Source organism: Pantherophis guttatus, chromosome 4 (assembly GCF_059756535.1).
Source record: "Pantherophis guttatus breed Tessera chromosome 4, ASM5975653v1, whole genome shotgun sequence".
NCBI lineage: Eukaryota > Metazoa > Chordata > Lepidosauria > Squamata > Colubridae > Pantherophis > Pantherophis guttatus.
The window spans coordinates 2,939,864-2,964,069 of NC_142066.1; the positions used below are offsets into that span (position 1 = coordinate 2,939,864).

A 24,206-nucleotide genomic window follows, 5' to 3' on the forward strand; every position below is an offset into this window, starting at 1 on the left:
CTTTCTTTCCCCTCCCTCTTCCTCTCTCCGTTGTCCCTTCCTTCCTTCTTCCCCTCCTCCTCCCTTTCTCCCTCCCTCCCTCCGACTTCCTTCCCTCCCCTCCTGCTTCCTTCCCTCCCTTTCCTTCCTCCCTTCCTCCCTTCCTTCCTTCCTCCCACTTCCTCCCTACTCTCTCTTCCTCTGTCCCTCTTCCTCCTTCCATTGTCCTTCCTTCCTCCCTCCCTCCCCTTCCCTCCCTCATCCTCCCTTCCTTCCTCCCATTTCCTCCTTCCTCCCACTTCCCTCTTCCTTCTTCCCTCCATTCTTTCCTCCCTCCCACCCACTTTCTCCCACCTCCCTCTTCCTCCCTCCATTGTCCTTCCTTCCTCCCTCCCTCTCCTTTCCCACTTCAAATGTAATTATTAGGACTATTTACAATGGACCCAATCCACCACCTTTGTGGAGAACAAATTAAATCCAGAGAACTTGGGGACTAGCCAAGATTCATCCATTGGTTGCTACAGAGAGAAAGAGCTCAGTTTGAGCTAGGTCTACCGAAATCAGTCTGTCACCAACTCTGGATGATACTTTGTCCCCATAGAAAGGGGACCTCCAATGGGTCACCTGAAGACTCCATTTTGGATTTCCTACCTCAGGAACTCCAAAACATCTTGGTTTTCTCACTGGGCAGTGACATGAAGGTCAAGGCGTTGGATTGGTTTAGGAAGGTCCTCCTCAACCATAAAAGGTCCCTGGAGGACTTTTAGGTGGGACTTCTCTTTCAGCCCACCCTACCTCAAAGGGTTTTATGGAGAAAAGGGGTGGAGAGAACATCAGGTGGACTATCTATGAAGCCTCCAGAAGCTGAGGGAGATGTTGGCTTCCCATCAGCTGTTGACCACCAAAGCTTCTTCAGTTAGTCATACTTTGTAGAGCCAGTCTTGCCTTATGGGTGTTTTACTGTGTTCCACATCTTACCTTCACTTCTTTCTCCAGGGTGGTCTCCAGTCCCAACGATTCGACCACCATCTCTTGTGTCACCGGGAATTTCGCTGGGATCTCTGAGCATCGCTGAATGATCCCGGGACTCGCCCCATTGAGATATTGGTAGCCAAAGAATGCATCTTCATCCCAATGCTTGCTGACATATTCTGGGGACACAGAAATGTCCTTGAAAAGTCAGAGGCAGGGATGGTTTTCTGGGACAAGAAAGATATGGCGGACTGTCCTCCAGAACAATATTTCTCCTCTTTAAAAACTAAATTTCAGGTAAGTCTGTTTTGTGGCCTGTCGGCCACCAGCTCCTCCGGCAGCTGAATCAGAAGAGGAGGAGGAGGTGTGGGAGTCAGGACCAGCATCAAGGTAACCTGGGAGCTCTGAGGGGGAAGAGGGAATGGAGCTGGCAGAGATAGAGAAGGAGGCGGAGCCTGGGCCATCTGTCAGCCCTCATATGGAGAGTCAAAAGCCCCCAGGTCTGGAGGTGGCTGATGAGGAAGAGGAGGAACAGCTGGGTCCAGTGCCTGACGCTTGGATGCACAAAAGGCAGAGGAGAGGAGAGAAGTGGAAATCTATGGGCTGGTCCTCTGGACGGAAAAGCCATTGCTGCTGGCGAAGCCCCACCCTAGTTCTGGGGATAAAAGGCAGGGGGCAGGGGCAAATAGGTGTGACAGACAACTATTCATCTCCCTGCTGGTCCGCCACTGATAGCCTGCACTTCTGAATCCTGTCTGGAAATTATCAGAATTCTTCTTGGAATCTGCAGCGCCTTCTGAGTGTATGTGTGTATGTTTGTGTGTGTGTAAAGAAAAGAAGACGATTCATTTTCTTTCTACTTGGAAACCACTTCTGGACTTTGTGCTCGAGGTGAGGGAAACCCAACTCAAATCCTGTCTGGAAATTATTAGAATTCTTCTTCGAATCTGCAGCGCCTTCTGAGTGTGTGTGTGTATGTTTGTGTGTGTGTGTGTGTGTAAAGAAAGGGAGATGATTAATTATGTTTTCTACTTGGAAACCACTTCTGGACTTTGTGCTCGAGGTGAGGGAAACCCAACTCGAATCCTGTCTGGAAATTATCAGAATTCTTCTTGGAATCTGCAGTGCTTTCTAATGTGTGTGTGTGTGTGTGTGTGTGTGTGTGTGTGAAGAAAAGAAGATGATTAATTTTGTTTCTACTTGGAAACCACTTCTGGACTTTGTGCTCGAGGTGAGGGAAACCCAACTCGAATCCTGTCTGGAAATTATCAGAATTCTTCTTGGAATCTGCAGTGCTTTCTAATGTGTGTGTGTGTGTGTGTGTGTGTGTGTGTGTGTGTGTGTGTGTGAAGAAAAGAAGATGATTAATTTTGTTTCTACTTGGAAACTACTTCTGGACTTTGTGCTCGAGGTGAGGGAAACCCAACTCGAATCCTGTCTGGAAATTATCAGAATTCTTCTTGGAATCTGCAGTACTTTCTAAACATGTGTGTGTGTGTGTGTGTGTGTGTGTGTGTGTGCTGGAAGAAAGCGAGCATACCTTACAGGACTTCCTTTGCCAGAGTGGGAAGAGAGAGAGAGAGAGAGAGAGAGAATTCTGGGAGTTGAAGTCCACCCATTTTAGAGGAGTCAAGGTGGAGGAACCTTGTTCTACAGATAGTCCTCAACTTACGACCACAATGGAGCCCAAAATTTATGTTGTTAAGTGAATCGTTTGCTAAGTGACTTTTGTCCCTTTCTTTTACAACTTTTCTTGCCACACTTATTAAGCGAATCACAGCAGTTGTTAAGACTGACCTGAGGTTGGGGTCCGATAAAACCAAAAAGCCCTTCGGATGTCAGCCAGTTTTTTCCAGGAGCCCTTGAGGTTCAGCAACCCTTTCAGCTTCAACTCGATTTCCCTGGCATTGAGAAAGGGAAGATAAATTTAAGAGAAGCCGATGAGAACATAGATGTCAGCACTTCAAGCTGCCTTTACTCTAGTGCTGACATAAGAAGGAGGAGCGGAGGCGTCTGGAAAGGGACGTTTGACTTTTCACCTACTTATTTTCCCTGGAGATAATATCCCCTAGGAGATGGGATGGGAGGGGGGAAATTCCTTTGAGTTGGAGCAGTAGATAGGGGTAGAGTGACTTGGAAGATGGCTAATGAGTGCAGGGGAGTGGGGAACGGAAAGGGAGGGTTTTGGGTCTGGAAGTCAGTGTTGGCTACGATGAGTCGGATTTTGAATGTCGTGCTGAATAAATGGGAGTTTTCTTCAAAGGCTTTGTTTGAAATGCAATTTATTTGAGACGACCTCGAAACCTGACAATAGAATAATAGGGTCTAATAATGGATAAAGGACTTGGGGGGGAAAATGGAATTTTGAACGTTATATATGTTGATGGCAGCAAGATTGTGCACAAAAAAATGGAAGGACACTGTGATTCCCACAATGGACAAAAGGCTGGAAAAGTTGATGGAGCTAAATTGAGTGCTTTGAGTAAAGAAAAGAAGACCATTAATTTTGCTTCTACTTGGAAACCACTTCTGGACTTTGTGCTCGAGGTGGGGGAAACTTTGATTTCCATTGCTTTGAGTAAAGAAAAGAAGACCATTAATTTTGTTTCTACTTGGAAACCACTTCTGGACTTTGTGCTCGAGGTGGGGGAAAACTTTGATTTTCATTGCTTTGAGTAAAGAAAAGAAGACCATTAATTTTGTTTCTACTTGGAAACCACTTCTGGACTTTGTGCTCGAGGTGGGAAAAAAATTGAAACTTTGATTTTGGGTTTTGCTGATTGGACAGGTTGTTGTTATAGAAATGACTAGTATATATTATTATATAAAATTGAAAAGTTGAAGTTTCATTCTACTGCACCAAAGGAGTCAGGAGTCAAATGCTTTTTTAAAAAAATCCCCTTCTACCCTACATCTTTCCCTCTTCCCCTTTTCCTCCCCTCTATTTTCATTGTTTTTCTTTACATTTTTGTATTTTACGTTTTGATCAACTAATAAAAATTTCGAACCGAATAACAGAACATAGAATGACAGGGTCGGAAGGGACCTCGGGGGGTCATCTAGTCCAGCCCTCTCTGTAGCGATTTTACGGCAACTTGTGAAAAAAACCGATTAAACGGCGAATAGAACGAGATCATTTTTCCGGCAATAATGAAGAAATTCTTGGATTCTCCACCGGATCTTTCCAATTTTACGTACGCGGTTTTCAGGAGGACTCGGAAGGAGCAGGATTTGATGCTGGAATATTGATCGCTCAGGTGCAATTGGTCCACCGAATCGGCGTCTAAACATTTGGGCCACCCGGGTTGATAATCTTTATATCTGTAGCATAAATAAATAAATAAATAAAAGACACCGGAAAGGATTGCGGGGTTAATAAAGAAGCAGATTTCTCCCCTTTTGAGATGCTTTCAATTCAGATATTCTAAGGCAGGGGTCTGCAACCTTAAACACTCAAAAAGTCATTTGCACTTGTTTCCCACAGAAAAGAAAACACCGGGAGCCACAAAACCCTTCCCGTACCTGACGATTTCTCGAGCGCCCCCAAAATAAGCATATATAGTTGAATTAAACGTTCTGTTTTCTTCTGAAACTTTCCTTTTCTTGGATTTATCCATGGTTGGCCTACCAGGGGTTGAGAAGCTCAATAAATCGTGTGCCGGCGGGGTGTCGCACATTGGCGGTTGTGACGTATATTTTGAGTGACAGGGAGCCGCAGCAGAGGGGGGAAAGAGCCATAGGCGGCTCCAGAGCCGCAGGTTGCTGACCCCTGTTCTAAGGGGTAGGCTTCAAACATTTTAGCATGGGCAGTGGTGGGTTGTTTTTTTTAAAATTTGATTTATATGCCGCCCTTCTCTGGAGACTCAGGGCGGCTTACAATCCGCTAAGCAATAGCCTTCATCCTTTTGTATATTTATACAAAGTCAGCTTATTGCCCCCACAAACTGGGTCCTCAATTTACCTACCTTAGAAAGGATGGAAGGCTCAGTCAACCTTGAGCCTGGCGAAATTCGATCTTACTTTAATTGCAGACAGCTGGTGTTAAATTACAATGCTTCTGTCTGTTGAGCTAAACCAGGCTCCCGGTTTGCACCGGTTCGCAAGAACCGGTAGTAAAAATGTTTAGTAGTTCGGAGAACCGGTAATAACATTGGCTGGCAACGCCCCCGAACCAGTCCCCGGCCTGGTCGCCACTCACTTACCCTGCTTTTTTCTTTTTCTTTTACTTTTAAAAGCATTTTTTCTAAAACCTCTTCAAGACTCCGAGAGGGCGAAAATGGCCTCCTGAGGCTCTGGAGGCCCTCTGCAGGCTCTCTTCCTGAACTTCTGGTAGGCCCGTTTCTCACCCTCCCTGAGCCTTTGTGCATGTCCTGCATTTACCTGCATCCAAAACCGGCCGCGTGGAGACTCCTGGGAGGGGTAGAGTGGGGTCGCCGTCCAGGAGTGGGATTTGGGGGTTCTCTGAACTGCACAGAATCTTATTTATTTATTTATTTGTTTTAATCTGTATACCGCACCTTCTCCAACAGGACTCAGGGCGGTGAACAGCCAGAATAAAACAGAACATACAAAATTTAAAAACAGTTTAAAAATAATTAAATATTTTGGGCCGCAATTTAAAACAACCCAGTTAAAATCAATTAAATTTAACCAAAACTGTGGGATCAAGCCAGCCCGGCTAGGTGAAATAAATAAGTTTTCAGGGCCCGACGAAAGGTCCGGAGGTCTGGTATTGTACGTATCTCTGGGGGCAGGTTGTTCCAGAGGACGGGTGCCCCCACAGAGAAGGGTCTCCCCCTGGGGGTCGCCAGCCGACACTGTCTGGCGGACGGCACCCTGAGGAGGCCCTCTCTGTGCGAGCGTACTGGCCGGTGGGAGGCTATTGGTGGCAGAAGGCGGTCTCGTAAATACCCCGGCCCTAAGCCATGGAGCGCTTTAAAGGTGGTCACCAACACCTTGAAGCGCACCCGGAAGACCACCGGGAGCCAGTGCAGCTCGCGCAGGAGAGGTGTCACATGGGAGCGCCCCGTCGTTCCCATAATCCCACGCGCGGCCGCATTCTGGACCAGCTGGAGCCTCCGGGTGCACCCCAGGGGGAGTCCCATGTAATCCCCAAGATGGAGCCCCCATCTTAGCTAGAGGTTCTCCCGAACCCCTTCGAACGCCCTGAGCAGCCCACGCCTGGATATTCTGTGATGACTCGGGGCAAGGCACAGAGGCAACACAGTCAGCTGATAGTTCAAACTCTCCTTTATTGGTCCAACTTTTCCCCAAACGCTCCCACGTTTTTGGCAAGTCCTCCACGCGCACACTTTCAGCAGTCTCTCTGGCTGTGAGTAGTCCAACAAAATGTGGTTAGCACAATGGCGTCAAGGCAAGAAATCCAGAGGGCAATGAGTCCACGAACAAGCAATGAGTCCACGAAGCAAAGGAACAAGCAATGAGTCCACGAAGCAAAGGAACAAGCAATGACTCCACGAAGCAAAGGAACAAGGCAACGAGTTCAATGAAAAAAAGGAACAAGGCAATGAGTCCACGAAAAAAAGGAACAAGGCAATGAGTCCACGAAAAAAAGGAACAAGGCAATGAGTTCACAAAAGAAAGGAACACAGTAAGGAGTCCACGAAGCAAAGGAACAAGGCAATGAAGTCCAGCAAACTCCAGACGTCGGCAGCAGCACACAAAACTCCACAAATTCAGTGACAAGCGTCCCTTCTCACAGCGTCTCCTTAAGTCTCAGTCCCCAGGTGTGCCTTGTGAAGGGGAGCGGGGCGCTCTCTTCCCGAGTTGTCGGGTTGGCCTGCATTGCTCTCACCTCCTCTCCACTCTCCATGCTCGGGGATCAGGAGGGGGCGGTACTTGCTCATTGCCTGAGCTCCGCCACTCCTCATCTCCACTGCCTGCCCTCCCTTCCCCTCTCTCTCCGTCGTCCTGCCCCCGTTCTTCCCTGCTGGCAAGCCGTCCCAAGCCCGAGGGACCCGGGGCTGCCTCGTCCTGCTCCTCCCCACATTCCTCCGAAGCCAACAAGGCTGCCCCCTCGACCTCTGTAGGCCCCAGCTCTGGCTCGTCCTCCTCCGTGGACTCAGGCTCCGACGGAGCCATGACATATTCTGATTTTTTTCCCCAGCATGGACAGAATGCAGGGAGTCCTGGACTTACAACCGTTCATTTAGTGACCGAAATTATGGTGGCATGGAAAAAAGGGGATTAATGACCGCTTTTCACAATTTATGAAGTTGTAGCCTTCCTGTGGTCAATTGCTTAACGCATTGTAAGCCGCCCTGAGTCTCCGGAGAAGGGCGGCATATAAATCAAAATTTAAAAAAAAAAAAAAGTGATCAAAATCCCCCTTTTGTGACCTTTTGACGAGCACAGTCAACGGGGGAAGCTGGATTTACTTAATAACCGTGTTTCTGACTTAAGAACAGCAGTGATTCGCTTAAGAACGGTGGCAAAGGTCGTAAAATGGAGCAAAAACTCACTTAACAACAGTCTCACTTAACAACAGAAATTTTGGATTCAATTCGGTCATATGACAAGGGATGGGGCCGTTTTCTTCCTCCTTTATTTATACAGCTCCCCACCTCTCAATAAATTATTATTTTTTTCTTGTTTTCTAGAAAACGTTTGCTCTTCAATAGCTCATACAGGTAGTCCTCATCTTACAACCGTAATGAAGCTCGCCGGGACATTGTAAAGTGAGTCACCCATGTAACTGACTCGGTTCCACAACTATTTTTTTTTGCAGTAGTGACAAGTCCTTGATTTACGACAGTATAACGGAGCTTTGTTAGGACGGTTGCAAAATGGATTACCCACGCGACTGACTTATTTAACAATCCTTTTCCCCCCCCCCCAGTTGTCATTAGTAAAGGTAAAGGGTAAAAGTTCCCCTCGCACATATGTGCTAGTCGTTCCCGACTCTAGGGGGCGGTGCTCATCTCCGTTTCAATGCCGAAGAGCCATCGCTGTCCGAAGACGTCTCCGTGGTCATGTGGCCGGCGTGACTCAACGCCAAAGGCGCACGGAACGCTGTTCCCTTCCCACCAAAGGTGGTCCCTATTTTTTCTACTTGCATTTTTTACGGGGTTTCGAACTGCTAGGTTGGCAGAAGCTGGGACAAGTGACGGGAGCTCACCCCGTTACATGGCGCTGGGATTCGAACCGCCGAACTGCCGACCTTTCGATCGACAAGCTCAACGTCTTACCCGCTGAGCCACCGCATCCCTTATTAAGTAAACCCATTATTTGCTAGGGTATTTTGGGGTTTTTTTTTGCCAAAAACTGGAAACAAACAGCCATTTCCTGCAAAAACATTGTAAATTGTGGAGACCTGATATGTTGCAAACAGTCCTAAATGCAAGCTGGTTGGCTGAAAAGTGGTCATGTGACCACGGGAGGGAGGGGGGGAAACGCTGGCTGGGGAATTCTGGGAGTTGAAGTCCGCAGATCTTCAAGTTGCTGAGATTGAGAAAAACAGCCTGAATTTATTAAATTACGCCTTCGTGTTTATTTATAAGGCAGGTAGCCTTATATTCCCCCCTGGGGAAACACACCTCATTTTCATTTTCATTTTTCATTTTATTTGATTTATATACCGCCCTACTCCCGAAGGATTCAGGGCGGTGAACTGGCAGAAGATAAAACACATAGAATACAAAAATTTAAGAGCAGAAGTAAAATCGAATTAAATCAATTTAGCCCAAGACAAATTTAAAACCCCAGGTTAAGAACAAATTAAAATTTACATTAAAATTTACATTAAAAAGAGAATGGGAGAGGTTAGGCCAGACCAGCCTGGTGAAATAAAAAGGACTTGAGAGCGCAGCGGAAGATGCGTAGATCCGGGATCCTCCGTATCTCCGGGGGGAGCTCATTCCAGATAGTAGGTGCCCCCACAGAGAAGGTTCTCCCCCTGGGGGCCGCCGGCCGACATTGTTTGGCCGCCGGCACCCAGAGGAGTCCCTCTCTGTGAGAGCGTACCGGCCGGTGGGAGGCCGTTTGCGGCAGCAGGCGGTCCCGTAAATAACCAGGCCCTAAGCCATGGAGCGCTCTAAAGGTGGTAACCAAAACCTTGAAGCGCACCCGGAAGACCACCGGGAGCCAGTGCAGCTCGCCGAGGAGAGGTGTTACATGGGAGCGCCACGTCGCTCCCATAACCACCCGCGTGGCCGCACTCTGCGCCAGTTGGAGCCTCCGGGTGCTCCTCAAGGGGAGCCCCATGTAGAGAGCGTTACAGTAGTCCAGGCGGGAAGTGACGAGGACATGAGTGACCGTGTTTAAGGAGTCCCGATCACCTGATGGTCTTCGGGCTTGGACTCCAATCCCCATCATTCTTAGCCAGAAAAACCACTTTAGGGGGTGTTGGAACAGACAGAAGGAACAAATGGGGGATTTATGGAAATCAGGTCTGGAGCAAATTTGTGTTTGAGAGACTGCTGCAAAAATTGAATTTCTCGGATCATTTTCACGGAGGGGAAAAAACAACAACAACAACAGGATTTTAAAATATTCCCGGGAGTGCCTGCAATTGTTTGCGTCTGAATGCAAGGGAGGAATCCTTCACATTTATTTGTGAAGATTCACATCCTAGTTATACATATTTACACCTGGCCTTAGCATGTCAAATTGGCTGACTCACCTGTAGGTTTCCTGTTTTGCTAGCAGTTCGTACCGGCGATGTTCTGAGAGCAATCGGCTGTTTGCGTCCACTCGAGCGAGTTTAGCTGTGAAAAGAGCGGGGGGTGGGGGGAAGAAAAATTAGAGTTATTTGTAATTTGTCTGCTTCCTTCTGCCCTACCGAAAGGAAGAGAAGATCAGAACCACATCAGAATCACATTAAAGCAGGGGTAAAATGCTACTGGTTCAGCCCGGTTCGGCCAGTGCGAACTGGGGCGAACCGGTTCGGCCGGTGCGAATCGGAGAACCGGTAGTGGCGGCAGCACGAGGCTCCGCCCCCCTGCCCAGACGTCATTACTTCCTGGTTTTAACCAGGAAGTAACCTGTTTTTGACCCTCTGAGCATGAGCAGAAGGCTTTGCGCGTGCGCAGAGGGTCCAAGCGTGCAGATGATGCGCGCAGAGCACGCACTTCCAAATCGGTAGGGAAGGTAAATAGATTTCCCCCCTGCATTAAAGGAATAATTTGGGACTGTGAAATATAGGCGGTGCTTCACTTAGTGACGGCTTGAAGTTAGAACGGCCCTGAAAAAGTGACTTACGGCGATTTTTCACACTTACGACCGTTGCAGCATCCCTGGCCTGGGGGGGTATGTCACGTGATCAAATGCTTGGCAACTGACCCGTGTTTATGACGGTTGCAGTCCCCCAGGGTCATCGGATCCCCTTTTGCGGCCTTCTTACAAGCAAAGTCAAGGGGGAAGGCAGATTCACTTTGCGACCTTGTTACTCACTTAACAACCGCAGTGATTCGCCTCACAACGGTGCAGGAAAGGTCATAAAACGGAGCAAAAACTCACTTAGCAACGGTCTTGCTCAGCAAAAGAAGTTTTGGGGCTCAATTGTGGTCATAAATCGAGGACTACCTGTAACTGGCACCCAGATTTGGGGCAGCTGCGTACCTCTTAAAACCTCCCCCATTGTTTCACGCTTTTGAAGAGCTGTCGCCATCATCTTCTTTTAACGAATTTGCAGAGTGAACTGAATGGAGCTAGCAGAGTGTTTTAATGGCCGGATGCCTTTCCTGTCACCAATGAGGAGTTTTGTTCGGCAGATATATATATTCTCATTGTGCCCAGAGAGAGAAATATCTGCCTCTACCTAGGATCGAACTCACAGTCTCCCTCCTGATTGTGAGGCGAGAGCTCCAACTCTAGGCCACCGCACCACTCCTTTTGAAATACTAGCTGTCACCGAAGGCAGAAATTCCACCGGGAAAGTTTTCCGGCTTTCTCAGAAAAGGCTTTTGAGTTATCGTCAACGGGCCGTCCTCAACATATTTCTTAGGCTAAATTCATTTTATTTGAAAATTGGGTTGGGATCTGACAGCTGTCGAGAGTCCTGACAGCGAGACCGGTGGGTGGCTGGATAAATTTAATAAATCAATTAATAAATTTCTCCCATCAGAGAGACAAAATTATATCTGTGGATTCTTGCCTGCCTTGTTGCCGGAGCTGGAGGCAATGCAAGGATACTTAACCAACCTTAATTTTTTCTAGGACACAACACAAACTCCAAAAGTTCCAGTTTTTCATTTCCTAATAAATCATCCCTGGGTTTTGTAACTTATTTTTACCTACTAGGAAAGTGTGTCAAACTGGATGTGACAATGTTGTAAAATGGTCGAACTATTGCTGGACTTTTCATTGTAAAGCACTGTTTCTTTAAACTTGGCAACTTGAAGTTGTGTGGACTTCAACTCCCAGAATTCTCCAGCCAGCAAGCTGAATTCTGGGAGTTGAAGTCCACCTTAGAGGTGCCAAGATTGAAAAAAAAAACCTGAATTAGATTCAGTTCCTCGTTGAATATTGACTGAAGGTTCTGTATCTCACTCTACTTTCTCAAGCTTGACGAAAAAATGGAAGTCTTCAAGATGAACTTCTTCTGAACTTCCATCTTCCATGCTGGGAATTGAAGTTTAGTCCACCCATCTTCAGTTCTGGGAATTGAAGTCCATTCATCTTCCGTTCTAGGAGCTGAAGACCATCCATCTTCAAGGTGAAGTCCTCTCCTCTTCAATTGTGGGAACCGAAACCCACCATCCTCAAGATGAAGTCCACTGATCTTCAGTTCTGGGAATTAAAGTCCACCCATCTCCAAGGTGAAAGCCATCCATCTTCAATTCTGGGTGTTGAAGTCCACCATCTTATAGTAACAGTAACAGAGTTGGAAGGGATCTCGGAGGTCATCCAGTCCCACCCTCTGCTCACGCAGGGATTCGAACTGCCAACCTTTCTGATTGACAAGCTTCAAGGTGAAGTCCACCTATCTTCAATTCTGAGAATTGAAGTCCACCATCTTCAAGGTGAAATCCACTCATCTTCAATTCTGGGAACTGAAGTCCATCAATCTTCAACCTAAAGTCCATTCATCCATTTCTGAGAATTGAAGTCCGTCAATCTTCAACCTAAAGTCCATTCATCCATTTCTGAGAATTGAAGTCCATCAATCTTCAACCTAAAGTCCATTCATCCATTTCTGGGAATTGAAGTCCATCAATCTTCAACCTAAAGTCCATTCATCCATTTCTGGGAATTGAAGTCCATCAATCTTCAACCTAAAGTCCATTCATCCATTTCTGAGAATTGAAGTCCATCAATCTTCAACCTAAAGTCCATTCATCCATTTCTGGGAATTGAAGTCCACCATCTTCAAGCTGAAGTCCACCCATCTTCAATTCTGGGTATTGACGTTCACTCACGATCAAGCGGAAGTCCACCCATCTCTAACCTGCCAAGCTCGAGAAACAATACTCGAGGGCTTCCTTCCAGAAGCTTCCTAGAAGGTGGGAAGGTCTCACCTGTTCCTTCTCGGAGCTCAAAGGTGGGGTACCCCGGGATCCATTGGTAGCAAGGGAAACGGTGGGTCTGCCCCTCGGGGGTCTCCACTTCGATGAAGCTGCAGTTCCAGTTGGTGGGAGGGAAGAACCCGTAGGGCTCCTTATGGAGACGGACCAACAGGAGGTCCCCCAACTCCACCTGGGTTTCCACCACGAATTCCTCCACCTGCGAAGCCAAAGAGGAAAGTTTAAGCGCGTCTGGACTATAATTCCCATCCGTTCTCATCGACCATTGGAGTGGGGATGGAGAGAATTGGAGAAGGCAAGGCAGAAAGAAACTGTGAGAAAAGTGCAGAAAAGAGCAAGAAAGACGATTAAAGGCCCAGAGATGAAAACATACAAAAAACGGTTGCCGGAATTGGGTATTGTTAAGTAAATCTGTCCGGTTGTTAAGCGGTTCATGGGGTCATTAAACAGATACAATTTTCCCCGTCGACTTCGCTCGTCGGACTGCGACGTCTTCGACGGACTTCGCTAAAGTAAAGTAAAGTAAAGTATTAAAGGACTGTTTTTCACCCTTGGCCCTTGGAATATGTGTGGACTTCAACTCCCACAATCCCACAGCACAGCCTAGGTATGCTGGCTAGGGAATTCTGGGAGTTGAAGTCCACACATCTTCAAAGGCTGAGAAACACTGAAATACAGCATTTTTTTCCTCCCCTGTTGCCATCCAGGGTGGCAAAAGGACAATCCTAATCTCTTCCTCCGGAGGATTTTCCTGCCAGTCTGCCAGAAGGGGGCAGTGGATGATGGGAGCTGTAGTGGGGCCCCCAGGCGGTCCCTCACATTTGTCAACCCCCCACCCCACTTACTTCTCCTGGAGAGAAATCTTTGCCGAATTTATCCAGGCGAAACTTGGGGGTCTCCCCGTGAGCGCCCACCAAGGAGATGGAGATGGTGTCCATGGTCCCACCGAAGAGGTAGTTGCCCGTGGCCACGCGGATTTTGTAGGTGGCGGAGGGGACGGTTGCCATGCTGGCCGGTGACCCTGATGGAGGAAGGAAGGAAGGAAGGAAGGAAGGAAGGAAGGAAGGAAGGAAGGAAGGAAGGAAGGAAGGAAGGAAGGAAGGAGAGAGAGAGGGAGGGGAGGAGGAGGGGGAGGAAGGGAGGGAGAGAGAGAGAAAAGAGAGGAGGAGGAGAAGGCAGGAAGGAAGGAAGGAAAGGAGGGGAAAAAGAAAAACAGAAAGAAAGAAAGAAAGAAAGAAAGAAAGAGAACGAATGAGAGGGAGGGAGGGAGGAAGGAAGAAGAGAGAGGGAGGGGGAGAAGGAGGAGGAGGAAGGAAGGAGAGAGGGAGGGAGGGGAGGAGGAGGAGGAGGAAGGAAGGGAGGAAGGAAAGGAGGGGAAAAGAAAAGCAGAGAAAGAAAGAAAGAAAGAAGAAAGAGAGAGAGAGAAAGAAAGAGAAAGAATGAAAGGGGGAGGGAGGGAGGGAGGAAGGAAGAAGAGAGAGGGAGGGGGAGGGGGAGGAGGAGGAGGAAGGAAGGAAGGAGAGAGAGAGGGAGGGGAGGAGGAGGAAGGGAGGGAGGCAGGGAGGGAGACAAAAGAGAGAAGAAGGAGGAGGAGAAGGCAGGAAGGAAGGAAAGGAGGGGAAAAGAAAAACAGAGAAAGAAAGAAAGAGAGAGAGAGAAAGAAAGAAAGGAAGGAAGGAGGGAAGGAAGGAAGAAAGAGAAGGAAGCAAGCGAGGGAGGGAGCGGAAAGAATAAATGAATGAATGAATGAATGAATGAATGAATAAATAAATAAATAAAGGAGGGAGGGAGGATGGATGGAGGAAGGAAGGAAGGAAGAAGGGAGGTGAGGGAGGAAAGAAGGAAGAACGGGAAAGGAAGGAAGGAAAGAAGGAAGGAGGGAGGGAGGAGAAATAAATAAATAATTAATTAATTAAAGAAAGAAAGAAAGAAAGAAAGAAAGGAGGGAGGGAGGCAAAGGGAAGGGAAGGAGGAAAGAAGGAAGGAAAGACGGAAGAAGGAGAAAGAATGAAAGAGAGAGAGAGTGAGAAAGAAAGAAAGAGAGAGAAAGAAAGAAAGGAGGGAGAGAGGCAAAGGAAAGGGGGGGAGGGAGGAGAAAGAAAGAAAGAAAGAGAGAGAGAGAAAAAGAAAGAAAGAAAGAAAGAAAGGAGGGAGGGAGGCAACGGGAAGGGAAGGAGGAACGAAGGAAGGAAAGAAGGAAGAAGGAGAAAGAATGAAAGAGACAGAGAGTGAGAAAGAAAGAAAGAGAGAGAGAGAAAGAAAGAAAGGAGGGAGAGAGGCAAAGGAAAGGGGGAGGGAGGAGAAATAAAGAAAGAAAGAGAGAGAGAAAAAGAAAGAAAGAAAGGAAGGAGAGAGGCAAAGGGAAGGGAAGGAGGAAGGAAGGAAGGAAAGAAGGAAGAAGGAGAAAGAAAGAAAGAAAGAAAGAAAGAAAGAAAGAAAGAAAGAAAGAAAGAAAGAAAGGAGGGAGGGAGGCAACGGGAAGGGAAGGAAGAAAGAAGGAAGGAAAGAAGAAAGAAAGAAAGAAAGAAAGAAAGAAAGAAAGAAAGAAAGAAAGAAAGAAAGAAAGAAAAATCAGCACCAGAGTTTAGCTCCCTTTCAGCTCCTGGAATTTATCCCTCCGAGCCAGAGAACCGGTCCGTCTACCTGTCGCTCGGCCTCAGGTGGGGGTGACGAAGCCAGGTGAGACCAGAGGGTGGGGGGGCCGTCCGGAGGCCCCCCCTCCCTTCCCCCCCCCTCTGACCCTCCCGTGGCGGCTGCCCGGCACCCAGCCGAAGCCAACCGACCGAATGCGGGAAAGAGCCCAGGTGCCAACCTTGCGAAGCGCTTCCTACAATGTGCAAAATCATCCAGGCGGGGAGGGAACCCCGGAGGTCATTTAGTCCAACCCTCCGCTCGGTGCCTGATTTGCAGTTGCCGGTGACTCAAGTGCCTGCCTCCCGAGATCTCCAGGTGTCATTTTGTGCATCATGGAATCGCGCTAATTCTTGACAACGGATGGAGCTGGTCGAGCTGGAGCCAAACCACGATTTGTGGAAACTTTGATTCGTGGTTAAGAGGGCCGCAGACTCACGTCCCCTCTGTCCGTTGCATCAGATGAGTGTTTTGCAACCCTTTTAAGATGGGTTCTTAAACCCATCCCCGAATTCCCTATCCGGCAGCGAGCAGAGGGTAGGACTAAATGACCTCCAGGGTACCCTCCCGCCGGAATGATGGCTTATTGTAGGAAGCGCTTAGCAGACTTCTAGCATCACGGCTCCGGTTCTCACATGCCTTTTAGGACCGGCTAAAATCCTGCTACTCTCTTCGGAGACGTATTTTAAAAAACCCACATGCCGTCTTGCGTAATAATTACCATCAAACTGACTTTCGTGGTTTAAATCTCAGCCGGAAAACCTGGTTTTATCCTCTCGGGCGTAACTCGGCCTCTCCTAGTTTTGCATCATTGCAAAAATCTGATCAACAGGCCTGATTTTTATTTTTTTATCCTCTGTTATGCGGCTCGGATTTTTGAGCACGGGGTGCGAATTTCTCCAGTCCAGACTGACTTTCATAGTTTAAATCTCAGCTGGAAAACCTGGTTTTATCCTCTCGGGTGTAACTGGGCCTCTCCTAGTTTTGCGTCATTGCAAAAATCTGATCAACAGGCCTGATTTTTATTTTTTATCCTCTGTTATGCGGCTCGGATTTTTGAGCACGGGGTGCGAATTTCTCCAGTCCAAACTGACTTTCATAGTTTAAATCTCAGCTGGAAAACCTGGTTTTATCCTCTCGGGTGTAACTGGGCCTCTCCTAGTTTTGCGTCATTGCAAAAATCTGATCAACAGGCCTGATTTTTATTTTTTATCCTCTGTTATGCGGCTCGGATTTTTGAGCACGGGGTGCGAATTTCTCCAGTCCAGACTGACTTTCATAGTTTAAATCTCAGCCGGAAAACCTGGTTTTATCCTCTCGGGTGTAACTGGGCCTCTCCTAGTTTTGCATCATTGCAAAAATCTGATCAACAGGGCCTGATTTTATTTTTTTATCCTCTGTTATGCGGCTCGGATTTTTGAGCACGGGGTGCGAATTTCTCCAGTCCAAACTGACTTTCAGAGTTTAAATCTCAGCCGGAAAACCTGGTTTTATCCTCTCGGGCGTAACTGGGCCTCTCATAGTTTTGCATCATTGCAAAAATCTGATCAACAGGGCCTGATTTGATTTGATTTTTTATCCTCTGTTATGCGGCTCGGATTTTTGAGCACGGGGTGCGAATTTCTCCAGTCCAAACTGACTTTCAGAGTTTAAATCTCAGCCGGAAAACCTGGTTTTATCCTCTCGGGTGTAACTGGGCCTCTCATAGTTTTGCATCATTGCAAAAATCTGATCAACAGGGCCTGATTTGATTTGATTTTTTATCCTCTGTTATGCGGCTCGGATTTTTGAGCACGGGGTGCGAATTTCTCCAGTTTTCAGAAAATATGACCCAGTGCTGTGGATTGGTTACTGATTTTTATCTGCTAACTTATTACAGGTAGTCCTCAACTTACGACCACGGCGGAGCCCAAAATTTATGTGGCTAAATGAGAAATTTGTTAAGGGAGTTTTGCCTCATTTTACGACTTCTCTTCCCGCATTCGTTAAGCGAATCACTTTACAGTTGTTAAATGGGTCATACGGTTGTTAAGTGAATCCGGCTTCCCCATGGAGTTTTCGCTGGTCAGGAGGTCGCAAAAGGGAGAATCACGTGACCCCGTCGTAAATGTGAGTCGGTTGCCTAGTATCTGAATGCAACGGTCGTAAGTGTGAACAACGGTCGTAAGTCATCAGTCCCTTTTTTTTCAGGGCTGATGTAACTTGGAACGGTCACTAAATGAGCTGTGGTAAGTCGAGGACTTACAATCTGTATTACAGCAGAGCCCTGGAGATTTTGCAGGCAGTCTTCGACTTACGACCGCTCGTTTAGTAACCGTTACAATGGCCTTGAAAAAAAAGGGACCAATGCCCGTTTTTCACACTTAACGACCGTCAAAAATTCAGACATTTGGCCGCCGACTCGTAATTATGACGGTCTCGGCATCCCGAGGGTCACGCGATCCCCTTTTGCGACGGCTTGGGCCGGGGGCTGGACTAGATGACCTCCAAGATCCCTTCCAACTCTGTTCATCTGTCGATTGTTGTCTGTTCATTGTTGACCAGCAAAGTCAATTGGGGGGATTCGCTTAACAACCGTGTTACCAACTTAACGACGGTGGGGGATTCATTTAACGACGGTGGCAAGTACCTCTACAAATCAAAACAACGTGTGCCGGCAATTTTATTTTTGCTTTCCGGAGAGATCCACTTGGGTCCTGGGTTCAAAAAATGCAGCTCTGACCAATGTTGGGCGCTCAGTTTTGCCAGCTGTGAAATGGGAATAAATAGCATTGCAAATAATGATTAAAAAGCCAAGTCAAGGAAGCCAGCAGGGCGGGCCCCGAAGAATTAATCAAGGCTCGGCTGGCCATACCTTTGATTTTACGTTTCTCTTTTCTTCTTCCGCCTCCGGAAGATAATTTTAACAACATTAAACCAGGTTTAATTGAAGGCTTCTGGCTTGAAGATGGCCAAGAGGCTGTCTTGTCTCTCTTCACCTGTTGGGTTTTAAAGAGCAAGCCTTCAATCCCAGCCAGCTGGCTGGGTGAATCAACCAAGGTTTTATTTTCCAAATTCTATGAACGGAGGTGGAAGGGACCTTGGAGGTCATTTAGTCCAGCCCCTCCATCTGCCCAAGCGGGAGATCCTACCTACACGATCCTTCTCAGCAGAGTGACACATCTGGTTGGTGTGCGTCCCGAGAAGACACAAAAAAAAAAAAAAAGAAAAAGAAAACAACTGGAGGAAGATTCAGGTAGTCCTCGATTTACGTCAATTCATTTAGTAACCGTTTAGGGGTCGATGACCGTTTTTCACACTTACGACCGTTGCAGCATCCCCGCGGTGACGGGATCAAAATTCCGACTGACTCGGATTTATGTTGGCTTCAGGGTCCTGGGTGGGGAGGGGTCATGTGATCCCCCCCTTTTACGACCTTCTGATGAGGGGGGGGAAAGCCAGATTCACTTAACGACCCGGCGACTCGCTGAACAAGGGCAGTGATTCGCTGAACAACGGTACGAAGGAAGATCGTTACGCCCGGGCGAAAATCCCTGAACGAATGGGCCGTTTAGCCACAAGTCGTAAGTCGAGGACTGTACGGAAAGTTATTGAACTCTAATAACTGGGGGGGGGGAACTCATTATAATATAGGAAAAACACCCCCTGAAAATTCAATTATTCATTAACAACGTCATGCTGAGATATAATAGATATAACAGATTAACAGAGTTGGAAAGGATATTATAGGTCAGTGATGGCTAATCTCTTTGCCGTCGCGTGCCAAAAGCGGGGGGGGGAGGGCGGGTGTGTGCCCACACCCATAATTCAATGCGCCCCGCCCCCCCATACATACATGCGCGACCCCCCCGTCCCGCATTCCCCCCTCTTTTGGCACGTGATGGCACAGTGGGCCCATTTTTCACCTCCACAGCCTCCAGAGTCTTTCTTGGAGTCTGGGGAGGGCTAAAACAGCCTTCCCCAGTTCACCATCCCACCCGGAGGCCGGAAATGGCCCATTTCCCGACTTCCAGTCGGTCCGGAAGTCCCGAAAATCCGCTGGCCGGTGCGCGCATGCCCGCTGGAGCTGAGCTACGGCAATGCTCGCGTGCCCACTGATATGGCGCCGCGTGCCACCTGTGGCACCCGTGTCATAAGTTCGCCATCACGGTTATAGGTCATCTAGTCCAACCCCCCACTAGAATATTAGGGGATGCTATGAATCTTTACACAGGATTATATATAGTTACTGAGCCTACTCACTAGATACTCAGTGAGAAGTGGAGAAGAAGAGGCGGGGGGGAGGGAATAGAGAGGGGACAGGAGAAGGAGAGAGGGAAGGAGAGGAGAAGGAAGGAGGGAAGGAGAGAGAAGGAGAGGGGAGGAGAGAAGAGAGGGAGGAGAAAGAAGAGGAAAGGAGAGGGGTGTTGTAAGAAATGGGTGAAATATGGTGTACAGGAGAAAAGAAAACGGACGGACAATTTCGTATTTCTTCTTTCTTTTTTGAGGGTTATAATATTGAAACTATAACGGAAGATAATTGGACTAGGAGACTTCCAAGGTCCTTCCGACTCTGTTATTCTATTCTATTCTATTCTATTCTATTCTATTCTATTCTATTCTATTCTATTCTATTCTATTCTATTCTATTCTATTCTATTCTATTCTGAATTCTGAATTCTGAATTCTATTCTAATTCTGATTTCTATTCTACTCTATTCCAATTCTGAATTCTAATTCTGAATTCTATTCTACTCTATTCCAATTCTGAATTCTAATTCTGAATTCTGTTTTTTTAAAAAAATGTTTATTAAATTTTTTTCCAACATTTAAAACACAAAACACAAATTTACACTCATTACAGCATTTCCATATCAGCATCCGTATCATCCATAACATTAATATTTACATAAATTCTATTTCTATGGTTCACTATCCTACATTATACCATCGTTTAATTTATAATCATTTATAACCATTTAAATTATAATAAGATCTACAATCATATTATCATCAATATTATATAGTTATAATATATATTATATTATATATAGCTGAGCACGTTGTAAGCCTATATATATATATATATATATATATATATATATATATATATATATATATATATATATATATATATATATATATATTATATATTATGTTTTTTATCTATGGCTATTCACCGCCCTGAGTCCTTCAGGAGAAGGGCGGTATATAAATTTAAATATAAAATTAAATTAAATTAAATTAAATTAAATTAAATTATACATTATATATTATACTATTATACTATTCTATTCTGAATTCTGAATTCTACTCTATTCTAATTCTGAATTCTATTCTGAATTCTGATTTTTGTTCTATTCTATTCTCAATTCTGAATTCTATTCTCAGTTCTGAATTCTATTCTCTATTCTCTATTCTCAATTCTACTCTACTCTGAGTTCTGTTCTGTTCTGTTCTGTTCTGTTCACCTTACGATTCTTGATGAACGTATCTTTTCTTTTATGAACACTGAGAGCATATGCACCAAGACAAATTCCTTGTGTGTCCAATCACACTTGGCCAATAAAAAATTCTGTTCTGTTCTGTTCTGTTCTAATCTGTTCTGTTCTGTTCTGTTCTGTTCTTGCTTGGTTCCTTGCAACAAGCACACTGGATTAAAGAAACTTGTCTTGAATTACACTTTACAAGACCAGATTTATAACCAGCTAAGGTTCATGTGTATTTCCTGCAGGCAGCTGCTGAGTCGGTGGAGTTGGCATTTTAAAAAAACTTGTTTGCATCACCTGCTGGTATAAAATTGCCATTTAGGCAACCTGTCTAATTTGCCTCTTTGTCATTACCCGGTCCTGCTCAACTGGCTGGCTGCAAAGGACGTCCCCAGCTGACACCTGCTGGGTTTTAAAGGCAGGTCGGTAGGGGAGGATGGGCGTTGTTATCCATCACAGCCCGAGGTCACCGGACAGGGAAAGGCTCTTAAATATCTAGGTAGATCTGAGATGTTTCGGTGTGAAAAACATCTGGAGAGATCCTATTGCAATTCCCAGAATGGAGGAACTCCCCGCATTCAAGAGGAGTGAATTCAAATTTTGAGTGTCCTTTGGGTTTGTCCTGTCTCAGCTCAGCCTACCTCACAGGGTGTTGTGGCTCCGAACCCCGAGCCTGTCTTATCGGAGGAAGAAGGCTCCGAAAGGGAAGGAGAGGAGTTGGCCGGGCCTCCCTCTCCAGGACCCTCCTCTCTGGCAATGCCTCAGGTGTCTCCCGACGGAGAAGATTGGCCAGGAGCCAGGTATCCCCACGCAGGCGCAGTCGGACAGTGACGGGGATGAGTCTTGGCTGGATCCACGCCAGCGTCGGAGAGATAAGCGCACGCAACAGAAGAGGAGGTGTGCCAGAGAGTAGGCTGAGTCACTGGACCACACCCCACAGGGTATAAAAGGGAACGTGGTGGCCAGTCAAACCTTGTGACGAACAAAGCTGAAAGCTTCCACGCCATTCTGCATTGCCGGACTTTTTGCTATAGACTTTGCTGGATTATCTCTGGACTTGATTGACTCCGTAATTATTGAGCTGTTTCTTTTGATGTACCAGGAGCGGGGAGAAGTTATCTCTCCTCTTCGTAAATAATAAACTCTTGGCAGGCAGCCACTAGGTTGCTGCCAAGTTCCGTTATCATAAGGATAAGGATTTTGTCGGCTGGTTTGGTTTTTAACTCTTGGACGTCTGTTGTTGTGTGTGCGTGCGGGACGGGGACAGAACACAGGGCTGTGGTGCTCGGAGGGAGCACGATCAAGCCCATCTTAACCTTCAGAGTTAAGTAACAGAATAACGGAGTCGGAAGGGATCTTGGAGATCGTCTAGTCTGCTCCGGAAGGAAACCCTGTTCCATTCCAAGACAAGTGACTGTCCAATTTCTCCTTAAAAAAACCTCCAGTGATAGAGAACCCACAAGTTCTGGTGGCAAGTCGTTCCACTGGTGAATTGTGCTCATTGTCGAGAAATTTAGGTTGGTTCTCTCCTTGATTAGTTTCCATTTGTTGCTTCAATGGAACGGAAGTTGCCTTCGGAAGTTGTGGCAGCTTCATCACGAGGCTTTCAAGAAGAGACTGGACTGCCATCTGCCAGAAATGGTGTAGTGCCTCCTGCTTGGGTGGGGTTGGACTAGATGACCTGCAAAGGTCCCTTCCAACTCTGTTAATTTGTATCTATATCCCTCTCGCGGTTACTTCTACTGTATTGAGCAATAGCTATTTTATTCTGTTCTTTTCTGTTCAAAATGGCACATTGAGTTAGAAGAATGGGAAAAAATATGGGAGAAAAATTATACATTAACAAAATCCGTTGCATATAAAGAAAACCAGGATAAAATGTTCTATCGGTGGCATTTAGCCCCAACAAGACTCGCAAAAACGTACCCGAACCTAAAACCTAATTGCTGGAAATGCAATCAAGTACAAGGCACCTACTTCCATGTATGGTGGCTTTGCCCAGAAGTTAAAAAATTCTGGATTGAAATACAAAAATGGCTAAAAGAAATTACACACTATAACACAGAATTTAAACCTGAACTGTTTCTTCTGGGGATTATTAAAGAAAATTATCCTAAAATGATAAAATATTTAATTATTCATATAACTACAGCAGCTAGAATCGTACTTGCGCAAGCTTGGAAAATGTCCACTATTCCAACAAGACTGTGGAAAATTTTCAAATGTGCAGAAATGGACAAACTTACTTTAGAATTAAATAATAAGGAAGACTCGGAATATTACTCAACTTGGGATAATTGGTATCAATGGATAGAAATTAAAAAATAAGGAATGTATAGAACAAAATAAGATATAAAATGGGATTAAATATGTCGATCGAATAGGAATATGTGGGAATAGATGAAGAAAGTTAAGAATTAAGTACTGTCAGAAAGACGTTGAATTGTATAATGATTACGGATGTATTTTTGTTATAGAGGTATTTTAATTTGTATTTTTGGATTTTAAGTGTTAATAAAGGTTTTTCAAAAAAAAAAAAAAAAAGAATTTGCAGAGGAAAGTCGTCCCCCCAAATGTGATTTGTGGGATTGTGTCTCTCTCACCCAAGACAACTTAAATCAATATTTTGTATTTGGAAATTGACTGCAGGGCTTCTGAATCGAGCAACGCAGGAGGGTGAGACTAGAAGACCTCCAAGTTGGAAGGGGACCTTGGAGGTCTTCTAGTCCAGCCCCCTGCTCAAGCAGGAGACCCTATTGTCCCTATCCCTATAGTAGACCTTATATCATTTCAGACCAGTGGATGTCGGGTCTCTTTTTAAAAACCTCCAGTGATGAAGCGTCTTCAACTTCTGGTGGCAAGCTGTTCCACTGGTTAATTGTTCTCATCTGCCGGAGTTGGCAGATCCACAACAAAGCAAGGTTGGAAGGAACGGCTGGAAGTGATAACCGCGGAGATCGGTTCATCATATCTCAGGTCTTCTGAAGGCCACCTGGAAGGAGATAGCGGGAGCCCGTTTCCACTTCTCCAGCGTCCTGTCTCCAACCTGCCAAGCAGGACTGGATTCGAACTCTCCTCATTTCAGGATCCAGTCTGAGTCAGTCACTGGGACGAAAGATTTATTCTTCCAAGTTTTTGGACTCGGGCTGGAGCCCATCCTCAGGGAAACTTGTCTCTGTCTCTCTCTGTCTCTCTCTGTGTTTCTGTCTGTCTGTCTCTCTCTCTCTGTGTGTCTCTCTCTTTCTCTCTCTGTCTCTCTCTGTCTCTCTGTCTCTGTCTCTCTGTCTCTCCCTCTTGTCTCTCTGTTTCTGTCTCTCTCTGTCTCTCTCTCTCCCTCTCTCTCTCTCTGCCTCTCTGCCTCTCTCTGTCTGTCTGTCTGCCTCTCTGCCTCTCTCTGTCTCTCTGTCTGTCTATCTCTGTCTCTGTCTCTGTCTCTGACTCTCTCTCTCTCTCACTCTTGTCACTCTGTCTCTCGCTCTCTCTGTCTTTCCCTCCCTCTCTCTCTCTGTCTCTCTGTCTGCCTCTCTGTCTGCCTCTGTCTGTCTGTCTCTGTTTCTCTCTGTCTCTCTCTCTCTGTCTGTCTCTCTCTTTCTCTGTCTCTCTCTTTCTGTCTCTCTGCCTCTCTGCCTCTCTGTCTGTCTCTCTGTCTCTCTCTCTCCCTCTCCCCTTTGTC

General features: G+C 46.3%; 1 protein-coding gene across 2 annotated transcripts in view; it reads right to left on the reverse strand.

Moving 5' to 3' along the window:
- Positions 1 to 15,270, reverse strand: part of LOC117671251 (hydroperoxide isomerase ALOXE3-like) — a 31,040-nt gene extending 15,770 nt beyond the window's left edge. The window contains exons 1-7 of one of the 2 annotated variants that reach the window (XM_034427079.3): positions 15,078 to 15,270; positions 13,280 to 13,455; positions 12,429 to 12,633; positions 9,593 to 9,677; positions 4,150 to 4,272; positions 2,749 to 2,852; positions 958 to 1,130 (exon numbers count right to left, since the gene is read on the reverse strand). In XM_034427079.3, coding sequence (XP_034282970.2) covers positions 958 to 1,130; positions 2,749 to 2,852; positions 4,150 to 4,272; positions 9,593 to 9,677; positions 12,429 to 12,633; positions 13,280 to 13,441 — 852 coding nt within the window. In that variant the 5' untranslated portion in view covers positions 13,442 to 13,455; positions 15,078 to 15,270. Of the gene's footprint in view, positions 1 to 957; positions 1,131 to 2,748; positions 2,853 to 4,149; positions 4,273 to 9,592; positions 9,678 to 12,428; positions 12,634 to 13,279; positions 13,456 to 15,012 lie in introns of both variants that reach the window. The other variant, XM_034427077.3, reaches the window with a different exon arrangement.
- Positions 15,271 to 24,206: the final 8,936 nt, after the last annotated feature.